The sequence below is a fragment of the Alligator mississippiensis genome, chromosome 7 (assembly GCF_030867095.1).
Source record: "Alligator mississippiensis isolate rAllMis1 chromosome 7, rAllMis1, whole genome shotgun sequence".
NCBI classification, from domain to species: Eukaryota; Metazoa; Chordata; order Crocodylia; family Alligatoridae; genus Alligator; species Alligator mississippiensis.
This window is the reverse complement of record NC_081830.1, coordinates 423,074-439,642: the sequence shown is the minus strand read 5'-3', so window position 1 is coordinate 439,642 and position 16,569 is coordinate 423,074. Positions and strand designations below refer to the sequence as shown.

Below are 16,569 nucleotides of genomic sequence, written 5' to 3'. Positions count from 1 at the left end.
CCCCCCACTGAAAATGGGGGTCTCCAGCTGGCTCGGGACAGTACGATTTAAAGGGGAAAATCATTTTGATTAGTCTTCCCCAAATGGCGGGGCGGGTTTCATCTGAGAGCGGTGGTAGTCGCACGAATACGGTGCGCTGGGAGCAAGTTACGTCAGCGTCCTGTACGCAGGCCGAGGTCACCACTGGGAAGTGGGCAAGTGAAAGGTCTCCTCCCCTCGTTAACCTCACCCCCGCGGCTGCTGCTTTGCATCACGCTCATATAGTGCCCGTTACTGTATTAATGCCTATTATCACAGTAATTGGTACGCATGCTCACATTTTTCTCTTTACCCTCTGCCTGGTCTCTCTCGTTTACCTCCTTGGTCCTGAAGCCTGGTCCAGCTGCTGCTCTGTTACGCCGCTACCATGGCAGTGCCCGTGTTTATTGGGGTACAATGTCACTTACCACACTTACTGGTATACAACATTCCCTTTTTTATCCCTTTCTAGGACTGTCTCGTCTCCCTCCTCCCCCTCATTGGTTTGAACCGCCTAAATCCTGGTCTGGCTGCTACTTTTTGTTACACTCATGTAATGCCAGTTACCAAATGTATTGGTGTATAATGTCGGCTACCGTATTTATTAGTATACAACATGCTTTCCCCCCACTCATGACTCTCATTTCCCTTATTCATGCCACCATTGGCTTGAATGGCCTTACTCCTGGTCTGGCTGCTGCTTTGTGTTATGCTCAGATAATGCCAGTTACTGTATTTATTGGTATACAACACTCACTTTTTTCCTCCCTCTCTACAACTGTCACGTCTCCCTCATTCATCTCCTTGTTTAAATGTTCTAGATGCTTTGATTTTTGTTGTTGATTTTTCTTTTGGGGGGGGTGTTAATCGGTGTCTGAATATGTTTCCTCTGGCTCTGGCTCTGGCTCTGGCTCTGGTTCTTCTGGGCTTCCGCCCTCCTCTTCCTCCGGGTCCGGGGCTGTGTCTGCTTCCCCCTCAGCCCCTTCCCCTTCCTCCTGGGGATCCCCCTCATTGTCTTCCTCCCCCTCCTTGTCTCTTGGCGTTTCTTCTTCCTGCTCTCCTGCTCCTGCAGCTGGTTCGGGGTGGACACAGTCCCTCTCCTGGCGCTCAGAGAATCGCGATGGCTGCGCGTCTCGTTCGGGGTTGTAGAAATCTAGCCAGGCAGGGAGAAACGCAATTAATTAATTAAAAAGCAGAGGAGGGAACAGAATAACGGGAACAATGAGCTGTGTTTTACTGTGTTTTCTAGTGCACAACCCGCCTATTTTTCTCCCCACTATACCACAACGCTAATCTCCCATCTCCGTTTCCTTTTGCTTTGCGTGCTGGTCTTGGCACGTTGATGAGGGGACAGATATTCTGCCACTTCCCCATCCAGTCGAGGGAGAGGAGCTTGGTGGTTCCTGGGTAGAGCTTTTTATAAAGAAAACCAAAGCAAAGAAGAAATGTAGGTGGTTTGGAGGTGGCGGGGAGGTTAAACATGGCAACAGGGGTGGTGCGAGCTCAAATCCAAGCCTACGCTGTGCTGTGTTGCATGCAGGAAAACATGGTGAAGGGGCACAGCTTACCGTAGAGCGAGGGCCGGGGAAGCGGCGGGTGCAGCAAGGCCTGAACGGAGCCTGGGAAGAGGGCGTCCACCTGCTCCAGGAGGGCCCGGCAAGCCGCCTCCCCCTTCTTCTGAATGCAAATGAGCAGCTTCCTGACCTTGGGCCCTGCCCCCGGCGTCTGGTTGAGGGCGTCGTATTCGTCCTCACTGAGGAGCGACTGGGCCACCAGCTCGTCCAGGGTGTTCTCGGGATCGCGCCCGATGATGTCCACGAGCTCCTGGCGGTGGTCGCGGACGGCGGCGTAGCTGCTGCCAGCCGCCATTGCCGGGCTCTGCCGTAGCTTCTAGCGTACGACGCGTCTCCCCTTTAAATCACGCATGTGGCTCATTTGGGAAGAGGCAGAAAAAAGAGTTCCCACCCCCCAGCACCTCTGAGCCCAACCATTCAGCCTTTTCCTTTCAGCCGTGCCCCTCCCAAAAGCGGCAAGGGGAGGCACCTTACTTACTCACCTACCACGCGCCTCTTTCCCCCCAAAACTCAGGGAATGGAGCTGGAAATGGATGCTGGAGAGTGCAGTGACATGGGAAACTTCCCCCCACCCTCCTTTCCCAATGAAGATGTGGGCTGCAGTGACAGGCATGTGATACATGAATAAATATGATCGTTTGCTGTCCGTGTCTCCCCTTTTTTAAGCGGTTTAGAAGTTGTATCCGAAGCCAAAGAAATACGATGGGTGAATTAGTCAGGCCTGTATTCTTCCAAAGGCTGGAGGGCCGTAGCCACCCCTACTTCGGCATGCTCTAGCTTCTGTATTTTCTAGCGCACAACAGGCCCCTTTGCTCGCCTCTGGGAGACAGGTGTGCATTACACGTCAGAAAATACGGTAACGCCCAGGCTGCACTGCAGGGATCAAGGCAGGAGAGTTTCTCTGTGGGGCAAAAAAATCAGCTTTCCTGCTTGATATGCACCCTCCAAACTTGTGGGGGCTGAGTTGGGGGCAGGGATCGCATGTTATATGCATGAAAATGCGGTAATAACACAGCTGCCGCAATGGGGATGACAGCAAGGGGGCTTCCCTCTGGGGCAAGAAACCAGATTCCCCCCTCGTGCACCCCGCCTCAAAATATGGGGGGGCAGGCACGTGCACGCTATACATGGGAAAATATGGTAATGCCAGAGCTGTTGCCTTATGGGAGGTGGTTCAAAGCAGCAGCTGGTCCTTGCCCTGGGGCAATACCCAGCTGCCCCCTACCCCAAATGTGGGGGGTGATTTCTGGGAGGGGGCAATAGCAGCACGGGCTAGGTTTCTACTGTATCTTCCCGCATAAAAGTGCCCTCTCCCTGGTTCCTTGTAGGCCTGATCCCTGGGGGGGGGGTCAGTTTCTCCCCATCAGCTGGGCGGGGGTGGGGGGAAGGAGGAGTCCCCCGTGCCCCTATTTCCCCTGCCCCATCCCCCCCCATCAGGCCAAGGGGGTGATGGGAAGAAGGCCCAACCTGCAGCTGAGTCACGCAGGCAGCGCAGCGCAGCGCAGCGCGTCCCGTCCCCTGTGCCCCCCGCCTGTCCCGTCCTGGGGGAGGCGCCGGGCTGGCCCATGTGGGGGGCGGGGGGGGTGCACTATTTGTGTCCTGGAGAAGCTGAAGGGGAGGGGGGAGCGGTTACCATACTTGCTTGTGTATAATACTCCCCTTGATGACAAAATAATCTGCTGCCTTGCAGAAGGGCCTCACAGCAGATGAGCGTGGCATGGAGAGGCACCCCCCCCCCGGGCTCCCCCCCTACGCTCCACACAACCCCGCCCAAGCCCAGGCGTCCAGGCTGCCCGCCCCACTGTCCGGGAGATGGGGGGTAGGTGGGGGGGGATGTGGGGGGTGGCAAGGACCATTGGGCTCCCTGTTGCCAAGGCAACGGCCCAGCTGGTTTAAGCCGGTCCAGACTGGTGAGCCTGGTGTTCCAGGGGAGGAAACCATTGAGCAGGCGTGCGGGGGGGACGGACAGCAAGGCCTGTGGGCCCAGAGCGCGACCCAGGCGTCCAGGCCACCCACCCACGCGCGTGCACACACACCTCCGGTGTCGTGGCATCGCACACACACACAGATCCCAGGCGTATAACCTGTGTGCATGTACATGCATGCGTGCACGCACAAAACCCAGGTGTCCGGGCCGTGTGCGTGCATGCACCCACACCCACACACAGCCCCCCCCCGAACTTGCAAAACAATTCCTCTTTCGCGTACACACACGTGTGCATGCACAAACAAGAGTCCCCAGGTATCCAGGACACACACACACACACCCCCCAGGCATCCAACACGCGCACGCACACACACCCTGTCCACAAAGGCCCCATCTCTCTCACCCCCTTCCGCATCCTGCACAACCCCCTTTCCACCCGTACCCCCCATTGCACACCCAAGTACACACACCAATTACACCCCCACTGTGCATCCATTTACACTGCTGCACACCCACTCGTATATACCAGTTCACACCCCAGCGCACACACCATTTACACCCCCATTGCAAGCCCCCAGCCAGCTGCAGCTTACACCCCCCCACTTCTCCCACATGGTTCCTTCCCCCCTCCCCCCCACCGCCATGAGCTCATCCCTCCCCCCCACCGCAGCCCCGCGGACTGTACCATTCCTCCTCCCGCGGGGAGGGGCAGGAAGAGCAGCACCCTCCCCTTTCAGAGCACGACAGCAACACCGGGGAGGGGGGCAATCCGCACGCGGGGGGGGGGAGCGAGGGCTCAGGGGAAATGGGGCGGGGGGAGACGAAGCTGTGCTGCGCTCCCCCCTTTCTGCGGATGGTAGCGGCCGGGGGCGGGGCGGGACGGGGCGGGTATATCAAGGCCGGGGGCGGGGGCGGGCGCGCAGTGCGGTGCGGGGCAGCGCGGAGGGAGGACATGGCGTCTAACGGTGAGGGCTAGGCTGCTTTTCGGGGTGCAACGTAGGCGCTGCAATTAAGTCATACAATGGTGGGGAGGCCACGGGGGTGGCAGTGACGTCGTGCAGTGCTCGGGGCTACGCATGGACTGTAATGTGAGGACTTCCGGGGGGCAGCGAGGTCGCGTGCTGGCTTAAGAGGGCAATCGTGCAGTGGCGATAGCGGGGGCCGCGGTTACGTCATGCGAGGGGTTGGTGGGGGGTGAGGGACGTCCAGGGGAGCTCTAGGGGGTGGAGTGATGTCACGAGTCGGGGCATGTCGTGACCTCATGTAGGGGGCGGGGGGGCCCCTGGGGTGCACTTACCTCACGGAGCAGGGGTGGGTTGGGATGACGTCACAACGGGCGGGGGGGCCTGCCACGACGTCATACAAAGGGTTGGGGGTACCTCGGCAAGCCCACCGGAGCGCGACCTGGCGCAAAGCTTTGTGGGGGTGCAAGCTAGTGTTCCTCCGTTTCTGGCCCCCGGCCGTGCTGGAGGAAAGCCAGCGCCCGCCATTTTCCGGGCGGGCGGGGCCCGGCGGTTCCCTTTATCCAGCTGCGCCATTGGGCACCATTTTGTGTGCCAAGATGGCGGCGGCCGCCGTCCCCGCGTGGGCCGGAGGGAGCCGGCTGCGCATGCGCGCCGGAGGGGGGCGCGGGATTTGCGTGGTGGCGCCTGCGCAGTGCGGGAGCGTCCGGGGCGGGCCGGCGTGTGCGCAACGGGCCGCTGCGGCGCCCTGGGGTTAGTGCGCATGCGCAGTCGCGGCAACTCCGACCGCTCTTGCTTCCCCCCCACGTGCGTCCCTGGGCGGAAGGACACCCGCGCGCGTCCGCGGATGCTGCGGGGGAGGGGGGAGCAGGCACAGCCGTGAATCCCAGGGTTGTCTCGGTACCGTAGCAAGTGCTGCCTTCCTGCCTTCCTTGGGGTGACATGACTCCTGCTACCCCCCTCCCCCGCTACAGGCACTGTCCCTTGTGCCGGGGTGTGGGGCCGCCATGCCCACACTGACGGGGGGGGGCGAGCTTAGGCTTTGGGGTCCTAACGGTTTCTCTCGCTTTTCTCCCCGTCTTGCAGATTATTCCCAGCCGGCGACACAGAGGTAATGGCACCCCCCCCCCCCCCGCCGGCCCTCGTGGCAAGCCTGGGCGCAGGCCCTCGCCTTCCCTGTCCACCCAGTGCCCCATTTCCCAGTCAGACCAGTGGGCCTGTTCTCTTAGTGTCTGGTTTTCCCAGTCCCATCAGAGTTGCATCCTATCCAGCGTCCCATCTTCCCAGTCAAACCGGTGGCCAGTCCTGTCTTATGTCCTGGCCGAACAGGGCATCCCGTCCTGGGTGTCGCCCTCCCAGTCCAACTCGCCCCTGTGTCCCCCCAGTCCAGCCAGTGGCCCGTCTCCTCCTGTACCCCCCCCCCCCCCCCCGGTCCAGCCAGTGGCCCGTCTCCCCCCCCCCCCCCCCCCCCCCGGTCCAACCAGCAGGCCCACTTCTGGCGGGTGCCCGCACCCAGGGGCTAGGAGGATCTCACGTCCCCGGGCGTCCTCTCTTGCAGCTACGGGGCCTACCCCACTCCGCCGGGGCAGGGCTACTCGCAGCAGGCCAGCCAGCCCTACAGCCAGCAGAGCTACAGCGGGTACGGGCAGTCGGGGGACACCTCGGGCTACGGCCAGAACAGCTACAGCTCCTCCTACGGCCAGACGCAGAGCAGTACGTCTTCGTGTGCCGCCCCCTCCCCCACAGCCTGCCTACCTCCTACGTTCACTTTCCAGCCCTGCCTTGCACATTTGCTGTATTCTCTTTTTCCCAGCCTGCCTTGTATATACATCTCCCTTCCTGGCCTGCCTATATCTACATGTTCCCCTCCCCCCAGCTGCCCTGAGCTCATGCGTGGATGCATGCATGAGATATGTACACATGTGAATGCACATGTGGGTATTACGTATGGACATACGCGTGCCTGTTTCAGCTGGTCCGTAAGGTTCAACTCTTCTTTTTTAATTTATTCTCCTCTGCGGCAAGAGAGGCTCACCTCAGCCACGGCAGAGCAGCAGCTCTCTGGTTTTGCTCCTTTGGCAAGTCACCCCCAGCTTTGTTTTTTGGCAGCGTTTGATCTCGCTTGTGGCAGCCTCGTTAAAGCATCAGGTCTACATCCTCCTTGCCGGTGGCGCTCTCCTGAATGCTTCTTGAGCAGCTTCTGTCTATTAAATTGGCTCTCATAATTTTTGTCTTACGCGTTGGGGAAACTGAGGTGTAAAGGAGTGCCAGTCCATAAGGGCAGCAGATATTGGGGTGGGCGGTTTGTTCACTTTTGGGGTACAGGTGTTGAAAGAGGTCTGTGTTCTCCCCCTGCCAGGTTATAGTACTCCGTCAACGCCACAAGGCTACGGGACGTCAACAGGGTACGGGAGCAGCCAGACATCACAGAGCTCCTATGGGCAGCCGTCCTCCTACCCTGGCTACTCGCAGCAGCCAGCAGCCAGCTCTTCCAGTGGAAGGTATCTGTGGGAAACCCAGGCCCCTTGCTCTCACCAGCACCCGCTCACCTCCCCTCCTGGAGAGCCAGGTGTCTGGGTCCCCAATTCCCTGTAATCTAGCCCAGCAGCACGCGGTCCTTGCCTAGAGAACCTCATCCTGCAGCTGTCACTGCATCTCGGGCTCCTCCCAGGGTTTCTTAGCTCTGAACACTACACCCCCTCGCATCCCCTCCCAGAAAACCCAGGTGTCCAGGCTCCCATTCCCCTCTGTTCTCACCTACGAGACCATGTGCAATTTGCAGAGAACTTGGGCATCTGGGTCCCCAGTCCCTGTGTGCCCCCCTCCCAGGCCAGGAACCCAAGTGTCTCTCAGATCCCCTGCCTACAGCCCCATGTCTTTTCCCTCTTGCCCCAGCTATGGCAGCAGCTCCCAGAGCAGCGGTTATGGGCAGCCCCAGAGCGGCGGCAGCAGCAGTGGGGGCAGCGGCTACGGCCAGCAGTCCAGCTACAGCAGCCAGCAGCAGAGTTCCTATGGGCAGCCGTCATCCTACAACTCTTCTCAGGGCTATGGCCAGCAGAGCCAATACAGCAGCAGTGGTGGCGGAGGTGGCAGCAGCAGTGGCTGTGAGTCCTTGGGGGGGGGCAGTTCGGAGGGGGGGTTGCTATTAAATGGCTTTCCTTTCCCCCAGTTGTGGGGATGGGGGAGAACCCAGGTATCCAGGAGCCTGTGGACCCCTTTGCTTCTATAGAGTTAGGGGTAGACCCCAGGAGTCCTGGCTCTTGGCTGTAAACCAACACCCCCCCCCCCCGATGTAGAGGTAGTCCAGAGGTGGGAAGAACCCAGGTGTCTGGGCCCCCCACACTGAGCTGTCCCCCTTTTTCTCCTGCAGCCGGCAGCTATGGCCAGGACCAGTCCATGAGTGGTGGTGGTGGTGGTGGCAGCTACAACAACCAGGACCAGGGCAGCTATGGTGGAGGCCAGCAAGACCGTAGCCGTGGGCGCGGGGGCTATGGCCGCGGCGGCTTTGATCGAGGTGGCCGAGGCAGCCGGGGAGGCCGCGGTGGAGGCATGGGGTAGGTGTCCACATGCTCCTGGTGGGACAGGGATCATGCAACAGCCTTGTTCGGCCTAGGTGGGGAAACACAGTTGCTTCCACCCCCCTCCCCCATCCCTGCCACTAGTCCTGATTTCTTTTTAAAGCTGGAGAGAAACTAGCTCAGAAGTTGTCCCACGCTTTCAAAAGGCACTGACTTCATAGCTGGACTGCCATTTTTATGGTGTGCTGATGACTTTGCACGTGTGCCCAGCCTAACTTTTACTGCTTGACTCGCCACTGGATGGCGTGATACATGTAACTGTGGGGCAGGGGCCCACCCCGGGACCCCTCTGTGTCCTTGGGAACATGCTCGGAGGTGTGAATCACAAGTGCCTGATTGCATTCTGCTGCTATGCTATAGATTGTAAATTTCGGTGCTTTTCCCATCATATATCACTTATATTAAGGTGGTTTTCCCATTACATACCACAGATTATGGTTGGTCTGCCATTATATGCCTTAAATTAAGGTGGTTCTTTAACGACGTATTTCAAATTTATGGTGGTTTTCCCAATATATACTTTTATTAACATGGTTTCCCTGTTACGTAGCTTAAATTTGTGGTTTGCCAATTGATAGACCTTAAATTGCAGTGGCTGTACCGTTTGTATGCCTTGTATTAAGGTGGTTTTCCCATGGTATACCATAAATTATGGTGGTTTGCCAATTGATAGACTTTTAAAGTAGGGTGGTCCTACCATTATATACTTTCTATTAAGGTGGTTTTCCCATTTGTATACCATCAATTACGGTGGCTTGCCAATTGAGAGACCTCAGATTACAGTGGTTTTTCCATTATGTATACCTTTTAATTACAGTGGTTCTGCCATTTATATACCTTAAATTTAAGGTGGTTTTCTGATTTTATATACTTCAAATTACAGTGGCTCTCCCAGCACATGCCTTATATCAAGGTGGTTTTTCCATTATATAAAACAACGGTGGTTTGCCAATCTATATACCTCAGATGACAGTGGTTTTGACTCTTTCTATCCTATGCCTTTAGTTATGATGGCTCTACCATTATATACCTTATATTAAGGTGGTTTTACTATGCCATAAATTATGGTGGTTTCCCAATTGATAGGTCTGTAATTACAGTGGTTTGCCCATCATATACGTTAAATTACGGTGTTTCTACCATTACATATCCTATATTAAGGTGGTCCTCCCATTATATGCTATAAATTATGGTGGTTTCCTAAGAGACTTCAAATGACAATGGCTTGTCTATCAGATATATTATAAATTATGGTAGTTTTACCATTATATACCTTGCATTAAGGTGGTTCTATTATATACCATAAATATGATGGTTTCCCAATTGATAAATGTCAAATTAGTGGCTTGTCCATTATATACCTTTAAAACTTCCAGTGTTTCTACCATTATATAGCCTATGTTAAGGTGGTTCTCCCATCATACCTTTTATATTAAAGTGGTTTTCCCACTGTATACATCAAATTACAGTGGTTTGCTAGTTGATATACCTTAAATTATGGTGGTTCTTCACAGGTTTCACTTGAATGGTGAATTTTAACAGCCCCCCTTTCCCAGCAGCCCCTGGTTTGGTAAGAAACCTGGGGGTGGGGTTTATAACGAAGCCTCTCAGAAGAGGAAAATGGGTGTTGTGTGGCAGAAATGCAGTCAAATCTGGTGTCTGCACAGGTTGGAAAGCCAAGGTACCACGTGCAGGCGCTGGGTGTTGTCAGCCCACGGCGGCGCTCTCAGGACCCTTTTGACCGTCCAGACTCCCTGCCCAGGGGTGCTGATGAGTGGTTTGTTTCAGTTCCCACCTCCGTACCTCTCTGCCTCTCGTTTTTGTGGCATCTGCACACCAACCAGGTCTTGAAACTGCCCTGGGACTAACGATCCTCCCTCAATTGAGGTTGCTTGATGGTTGACAATTACTTGTGGGGGGGGAAAATAATAATAATAACAAAGGGCCACAAGCTGGGACGGGGAAGCCCATGCTGTGATTTCTAATCCCAGCTTGTGTTGTTTTAATTTAAAAGGTAAGTAAAAGAGGGGGAAAAAATATCGTCTTGATGCTGCTTTGTTTAATCTGCTGTGAAATGCTACTTCTTACCTGTTAACAAACTCTGCATTTTATGTGCCACAGGTGTGAAAAGTCAATGAACTTTATCAATTCTCCACCTTCTGCATTATTTTTTAGGGTGAGAGGGAGGGAAAGTAGAGCTGTGATATCAGACAGGCTTAGGCTTGACAGCCCCCCTCTGAAATTCACTTCACGCAGGCAACTCTTTGGGGTTTCGTTATGCTTTCAAAGCAGATAATCCTCTTTTTTGATGTAAATTTATATATGCCTATATCTACCTCTCGGAAAATAAGCCATGCGCAGGCTGGTACCACGTATACACAAGGGCAGGGGCGAAAACTATATCTATACAAACAATACGTATTCGTTATCTGATATATACACAAAAATAAATGCAACTGGTCTGATACAGTGTTAAATCTGTTCACGGAGCCACACCGCACGCGGAGGAGTCGCCGTTGTTCCTGGGCATCTCAGCGGCTGCAGTGACTTTAAGAGAAGCAAAGGTGTTGGCGGTTGATCTTAGCTGGAAAAAAAGTGTATTTTAAGAATTGAAAGAAACGTTCAGAGCCCCCCCAAAAGTGCCAAAGTTTGGAAATAGCTTCTTTTTTTTTTTTTTTAGGGAGTGTTTTTTTTTTTTTTGTGGTTCTTTTTTTTTTTTTTTTTTAAACAAAACAAAAAACCTGATGGGAAAAGTGGTGCGGCAAAGACCTAAGTAGCAAAGCTTTGTTCCCTGTGGAAACAAAAAAAAAAGCTTCATTATCTTCTAACTTATCTTCTCAGCGGTGGTGAGCGAGGTGGCTACAATAAATTTGGTGGTAAGTCCCGAGTTCAAACCTTGAACCAAAAAAAAAAAAAAAGAAAAAATAGACATTGTGTGTAATGACGTAGCTTTATTTTCCAGAGAGAGGTTGTGTTATCTATTCAGAATATCTATATGTTTTTAGTATGTTAGAAAAAAGCCACCATGTATCAGATACAACCTATGGGGGCACCTTTCCAGCCATGAAAATGGGTTTTCTTTATATAATATTCATACGGACATTGTGTCGTTCCATATCACATGGGGCTTCTGCTTCCTTCTCGATCGGAGTTCTTGGTGCCAATACATCTTGGTTGTATGTTTTTGCAGCAAGACATGCACGATTTTGTGCTGTTTTTTTGGGGGGTGGAGGGGTGAAAAATGGCAAGAAGAAAATCTGCTACTTCATAATTGTGTCTGGTTTGTGAGTGGTAAAGCACAGCAGAGAGAGGAAAGTTTGGTGGATGTTTTAAAATCCCACAGTGAGTCTGTTGCATGCGATCTCCAAGGTCAAGGGAGGCATTTTTTATTTTTTTTTAAAGTGTTTTACTTTACCTTTTCTGTAATTATTGGTACAGAAAACCAAACTGGGGAAAATCCCCCCCAAAACTGGAATGAATTTTCGGTCTGGTATAATTTCCGTCAGCTCCTTGACGTGGTTTTATAGCTTAAAAAGAAAAAGGTATATTTTTATTTTTATTTTTTTTAAAGAGAACTATATTTTTTGATAAAGAAACGGTATCTTTGCATTCAGTGAAATCTAAACGTTGCCAGGGGTTTTGGTATGAAAGATCTCTTGATTTTAAGGTTGATAACGAGACCAGTGTTGGGCATATGCTTTATAAAAAGAAGGATTTTGGTCAGCTGTGGTTGCAATCAAGGTGCAAAAAAACTGGTGACAGAGAGATAATAATACGTCCATCAATATAAATCCTATAGAGACAATAAATAATATGTCCATCAATGTAAACACTAGACGAAATGTCTAAACGGTTGGAGGTGAACGACTTTTAATGGTTCAAACGTATTGTCTCCGCGTGAGATCTAGCTCAACTCTCACTTCGGGCTGAAGCCGTTTTCGGGGCATCACTTTATTTAAAAGCTCGTTAAGAGTCGGTGGTTTGGTCCTGGGGCTCCCACGCGGAGTAGCCCGCAGGGGCGGCGCTCCAGCAAGGCGCTGGATTTTAACTGAGGGTGCAGACAGCACAAAAGAGGTGTAACAACGGACGTACCAGTGTTCGTGGTGTCTCATTTTAAATGCAAACTGTTTGTTAAAAGGGCCAAGCTGAATGGGTTTGATTGATGCATCTCTATTACAAGTACCTATTTATACAAAGCCTGTGTGTAGTACGACAATCGGAACAAGGCACAGCCGGGTGTTTTTCAGCGCTTGTATGGTCCTCTTCGAAGTGTCTCGAGTCTCCGGGTACATGGCCAGAGTAGTAATTGAGAGCACATGTTCCAACACTGGCTTGCTGTTACGTGTGTGCGTGAGTGTGTGTCTGTGCGTGCATGTGTGTGTGTGACATGACGTGAATCCAGCAGGCCCACCCCCCCCCCACTGACTTGTCTCTCTCCTTGCTTTCATGTACTCAAAGGACCAAGGGACCAGGGATCACGTCACGACCCCGGTAAGCTGCTGTTTCCTCTCTCCCTGCTCCCTTGTTTGCAAATAGTTAACGACAGGGAAAGAAGAACGGGGTGGAGGCACAACGGGGCAGCTCCCCAGGTTTTGACCTGTACCTGTTCTTTGAACCAGGAGAGCAGGATAACTCGGACAACAACACCATCTTCGTGCAGGGGCTTGGCGAAAATGTTACTATTGAGTCGGTGGCTGACTACTTCAAGCAGATTGGGATCATTAAGGTAACTGGCAGCTAGATTTGCGCACCTTGGGGCCCTTTCCAGGTGCTGGCCTGCCTCTACACCCACCCTCTGGAGGTTGCATAGAGTGATTCACCACCCCTGCGCCCAGGGCTTCCAGGTTGACGCGCGTGTCTCCTTTCTGCCCTTCAGACCAACAAGAAGACAGGGCAGCCAATGATCAACCTGTACACAGACCGTGAGACGGGCAAGCTGAAGGGGGAGGCCACGGTCTCCTTCGACGACCCTCCCTCAGCCAAAGCAGCCATCGACTGGTTTGATGGTGAGTAGCCATGGCCTCCTGAGTCCTTTTCTTAAGTGTGACCAGAGCGCCTGATCAACTCAAAGCAAAGGGGGGTGCATTTCCTGATGATCAAGAAGGGGGGGGGGTCATTAGTGTCTAATTAAAGCAGAGTGTGCGTCCTCTTCAGGGGGGAGGGGGGGCATTAATTAGTATCTAATGAACAGGGCCAAAATTAGACCATGTGACTGACTTTTTTTTTTTTAACCGGGCTTTCTCTCTCCTCCCGGCAGGCAAGGAGTTCTCTGGCAACCCCATCAAGGTCTCCTTCGCCACCCGACGGGCCGACTTCAACCGTGGCGGCGGGAATGGGCGTGGAGGCCGTGGCCGTGGAGGTAAGGACGGTGTGGGCTGGTGCCTTGGCTTCTTGGGGAGGGAGGGGTGATTAGGGGTGGTGGGTTCCAGCCCCTCAGCCTCTCTGTGGACTTGTGTTCCCATTAACACCAGTCCTTGTCCCCCCAGGACCCATGGGCCGTGGTGGCTACGGCGTTGGCAACAGCGGTGGTGGTGGCGGGAGCCGAGGCGGCGGCTTCCCCAGTGGCGGAGGTGGGCAGCAGCGTGCCGGGGACTGGAAATGCCCCAACCCGTAAGTGTCACCAGGGCGGGTCTTTTGGGGGGGGGGGGTTACCAGCCCTTTTGGGACCCTTGTGACCCCTTTTGTGTCTTGCAGGACCTGTGAGAACATGAACTTTTCCTGGCGCAACGAGTGCAACCAGTGCAAGGCCCCCAAGCCTGATGGGCCTGGAGGCCCTCACATGGGTAAGGCCTTGCCTGGCTCCTGCGGGGTCCCATGTACAACATGCCCCTGTCATGGGAAAGTACGGTTACCATTGCACTCTTTACTGTAGTATGGATGTAAGGTGTCATTATTAGTACATTCTTACTACGTCATTGGGGTGTGATGGTGGTGGTGTGATAATGCATGTCGTCATAGCATTGCATTAGCATGTTATTGTCATTACCACATCATTATCATTATTACGTTCTCGTTGTTATCCTCGCTGTATAGTTTGTATCTTAACATCATGTTAACACAGTGCTCATATCATTGTAGTATGGCTGTTGGTGCATCATCACGGTATAGGTAGCATCATCAGAGCATTCCATTACTGTAGTGTCATTAACTTATCGTAGCATAACTATTGTATTACAGTATAGCGAGCATCAAACCACACTATTAGCATAGCATAGCTATATCTTATGTTACAGTTTAGTTGGCATGATCAAAGCATTTCATTAGCATAGCATTGTTATTAGCCTTGCATTAGCATATTATCATGGCATGATTATATCATTATGATGTCATTACCACTATCATTACTGTATAGTATAGTTAATGTAGTCAAAGTATCATTGCTTTTAGCATTGCAGTAGCATATCGTTATAATAGCTGATGATATGCTAATGCAGTGCTATTAACAGAGCTATGCTAATAAGACGGTAACAACAGTGATCTTGACGTGGCAGTACTGTAGTCTAGCAGTGTCATCATTGTTATCGTTAGTGTCAACAATGCATCTTATTGGCAGAACATTGCTATTTGTGTTGCATTAGCAGACTATGCTATTATAACTTTACTGTATTATGTCATCAATATCATTACCATATCATTGGCATCGCATTGTAGCATTGGTACTACTATTATAAACCTTCATCTTATACCATTTATCAGAATCAAATTTACTGCTATTATTACCATATCACTGTTGCACATGGTTGCCATGGCAGTGTTTATAATGAGAATGATAATTATCGTTAACAAGGGTAACAGTCATCGTTGTCATTACATCGGTTCAGTTCATACCCCACGCCACCAGGAAAGGCTCAGGCCTGTTCACAATAGCAACACGAAAATTTCCCCCGTACTTGGGGGGGTTCCATGACAGCTCTTGTCTTCAGCTCGCCCCTCTCATGCTCAACTAAACCTGAAACACTAGTTGCTGCTGCGGTAGCCTGGTCTCTGGGTGGATCCAGGGATTTCTAAAGAGCTGGAGCGTCCAAGGCTGTTGACCTAACAGAGGCGAGCTCCCATAAGCATCAAGACCAATTAAAAAGGAGATGGGGTCATTAACACCTCTGAAAATGGGATTCTCTTGAAGAGAAGTTGTCCCTTGCTGTGTGGGGAGTGTGCATGTTGTATGCAGGACAATACGGTATTCTCTTACCCTTGCCCCCTTGGCTTCTCTCCACCAGGCGGCGGGTTCGGTGAAGAGCGCCGCGGAGGCCGAGGTGGCTTTGACCGTGGCGGTGGCTTCCGGGGCGGCCGTGGCGGTGACAGAGGTGGCTTCCGGGGCGGCCGCGGCGGTGACCGGGGCGGCTATGGCCCAGGCAAAATGGACTCCAGGTAAAGTAGGTTCCAGACACCTGGGTTCCCTTCCCCAGCCCATGAGGGGGCGTGGGGATGGCCTGCCCTGTGTCATGGGGCTGTCCAATAGCAGAGCTGCTCCCCACTGGTTGGTAGAAGGGGTGGGTTCCAGATCAGAGCTCGTTAACTTAACGAGTCTGCAACTGAGATGAGGCCCCCTCTAGTCAGCAGGGGAAGGATCTACCATAATAGCCCACCTATAATAGCCCAGGTGCTAGGGACTCGCCCTCTCTTTCCTGCACAGTGCATGCTTCCTCAAGAATCCCCCTGCAGTAAGACGCTGTGCCTTTAAAGATGGGTTCGTTCTTTGCTGCTGTGGATGGGACAGCTGCCTCTTGGGGCAGAAAACAGGAATTTTCCCAGAGACCTTTGTGTCTGGGTGAGACTAGGCTTCTTGCAGCTCCTTGATAGGCTCCACCCCCAACCAGCTCCATAGCCAAACATTAGGCCTTTGGTGGCTGCTTTCAAGTGGTCAGTGCATGCTAGGTGGGGAATTATGGTAGCAACCTGAGGAAAGGAAGTTGGGGGTGACTCATGGGGGGTTGATTTAGGGGTCCCCTGTAAGCAGGAGAGAAGGAGTCTGCCATTGGCTGCTGCTTATGCCCCACCCCTCACTAACCCCATTTTTTTTTTTTCTTCTCCAGAGGGGATCACAGACAAGACCGCCGTGAGCGACCATACTGAGACTGTACAGACCCCCCCACACACTCTGGCATCCTGACCCCCCCCCCCCTTTATTTTATACGATGTCCCCTCCCTCCCCCCCAAGCTCTTCTGACACCCAGCCGTGACTCGGTTTCCCCACCCTTTGTGTACGACTTTGTACCGCCCTTGAGGGATTTTAATGGGGGTTTTTCCGGCTGTATTGGGAGCGAGGGAAGAGCTCCAACCATTAAAATGACACCCTACATTGTTCTGGTCGCTGCCCCCCCTCGTCTCGCTGCTTCCTGCCCCCCAGGAGCGGGGTGAATTCTGGTGGGAGCATGCAGTGGCTGTGATGTGCTGAGGGTGCTTAGCACTTCATGGGGGCGGGGGTGGGCTGGATGGGATGGGGGGGTACAGGTGGTATGGGGTACTGTCTGCATACAGCCTGCTTGGGGGGGGGGGAGGTGTATGCTGTG

The 16,569-nt window shown here is 53.0% G+C and overlaps 2 protein-coding genes across 5 annotated transcripts; one reads left to right on the top strand and one right to left on the bottom strand.

The window, feature by feature from the left end:
• Positions 1-593: 593 nt before the first annotated feature.
• Positions 594-5,184, bottom strand: LOC102558013 (nucleolar protein 3). 4 transcript variants are annotated; one of them, XM_059731575.1, is made up of 3 exons: positions 4,817-5,184; positions 1,587-1,929; positions 594-1,171 (listed from the first exon to the last, which is right to left on the bottom strand). In XM_059731575.1, the coding sequence occupies exons 2-3, from the start codon at positions 1,885-1,887 to the stop codon at positions 882-884; spliced, it is 591 nt and encodes a 196-aa protein (XP_059587558.1). In that variant the 5' UTR covers positions 1,888-1,929; positions 4,817-5,184; the 3' UTR covers positions 594-881. The 4 variants fall into 4 exon arrangements, with proteins under 4 accessions (XP_059587558.1, XP_059587557.1, XP_059587556.1 ...); XM_059731574.1 differs by lacking the exon at positions 4,817-5,184 and adding an exon at positions 4,205-4,334; XM_059731573.1 differs by lacking the exon at positions 4,817-5,184 and adding an exon at positions 3,060-3,310.
• Positions 4,432-16,363, top strand: FUS (FUS RNA binding protein). The gene is made up of 15 exons (XM_059731469.1): positions 4,432-4,484; positions 5,568-5,592; positions 6,040-6,194; positions 6,841-6,982; positions 7,377-7,585; positions 7,852-8,035; positions 10,901-10,935; positions 12,518-12,550; positions 12,679-12,785; positions 12,936-13,065; positions 13,317-13,418; positions 13,546-13,669; positions 13,754-13,842; positions 15,277-15,427; positions 16,093-16,363. The coding sequence occupies exons 1-15, from the start codon at positions 4,472-4,474 to the stop codon at positions 16,130-16,132; spliced, it is 1,539 nt and encodes a 512-aa protein (XP_059587452.1). The 5' UTR covers positions 4,432-4,471; the 3' UTR covers positions 16,133-16,363.
• The last annotated feature ends 206 nt before the right edge of the window (positions 16,364-16,569 follow it).

Excerpts from the sequence above, each read along its gene's own strand:
- LOC102558013 (XM_059731575.1), bottom strand. The coding sequence starts at position 1,887 with ATGGCGGCTGGCAGCAGCTACGCCGCCGTCCGCGACCACCGCCAGGAG. Across the intron at positions 1,172-1,586 it reads TCCCCGGCCCTCGCTCTACG|ATTTCTACAACCCCGAACGA; the intron begins GTAAGCTGTGCC and ends CTGCCTGGCTAG.
- FUS (XM_059731469.1), top strand. Across the intron at positions 5,593-6,039 it reads TCCCAGCCGGCGACACAGAG|CTACGGGGCCTACCCCACTC; the intron begins GTAATGGCACCC and ends CCTCTCTTGCAG. Across the intron at positions 12,786-12,935 it reads AGCAGATTGGGATCATTAAG|ACCAACAAGAAGACAGGGCA; the intron begins GTAACTGGCAGC and ends TCTGCCCTTCAG.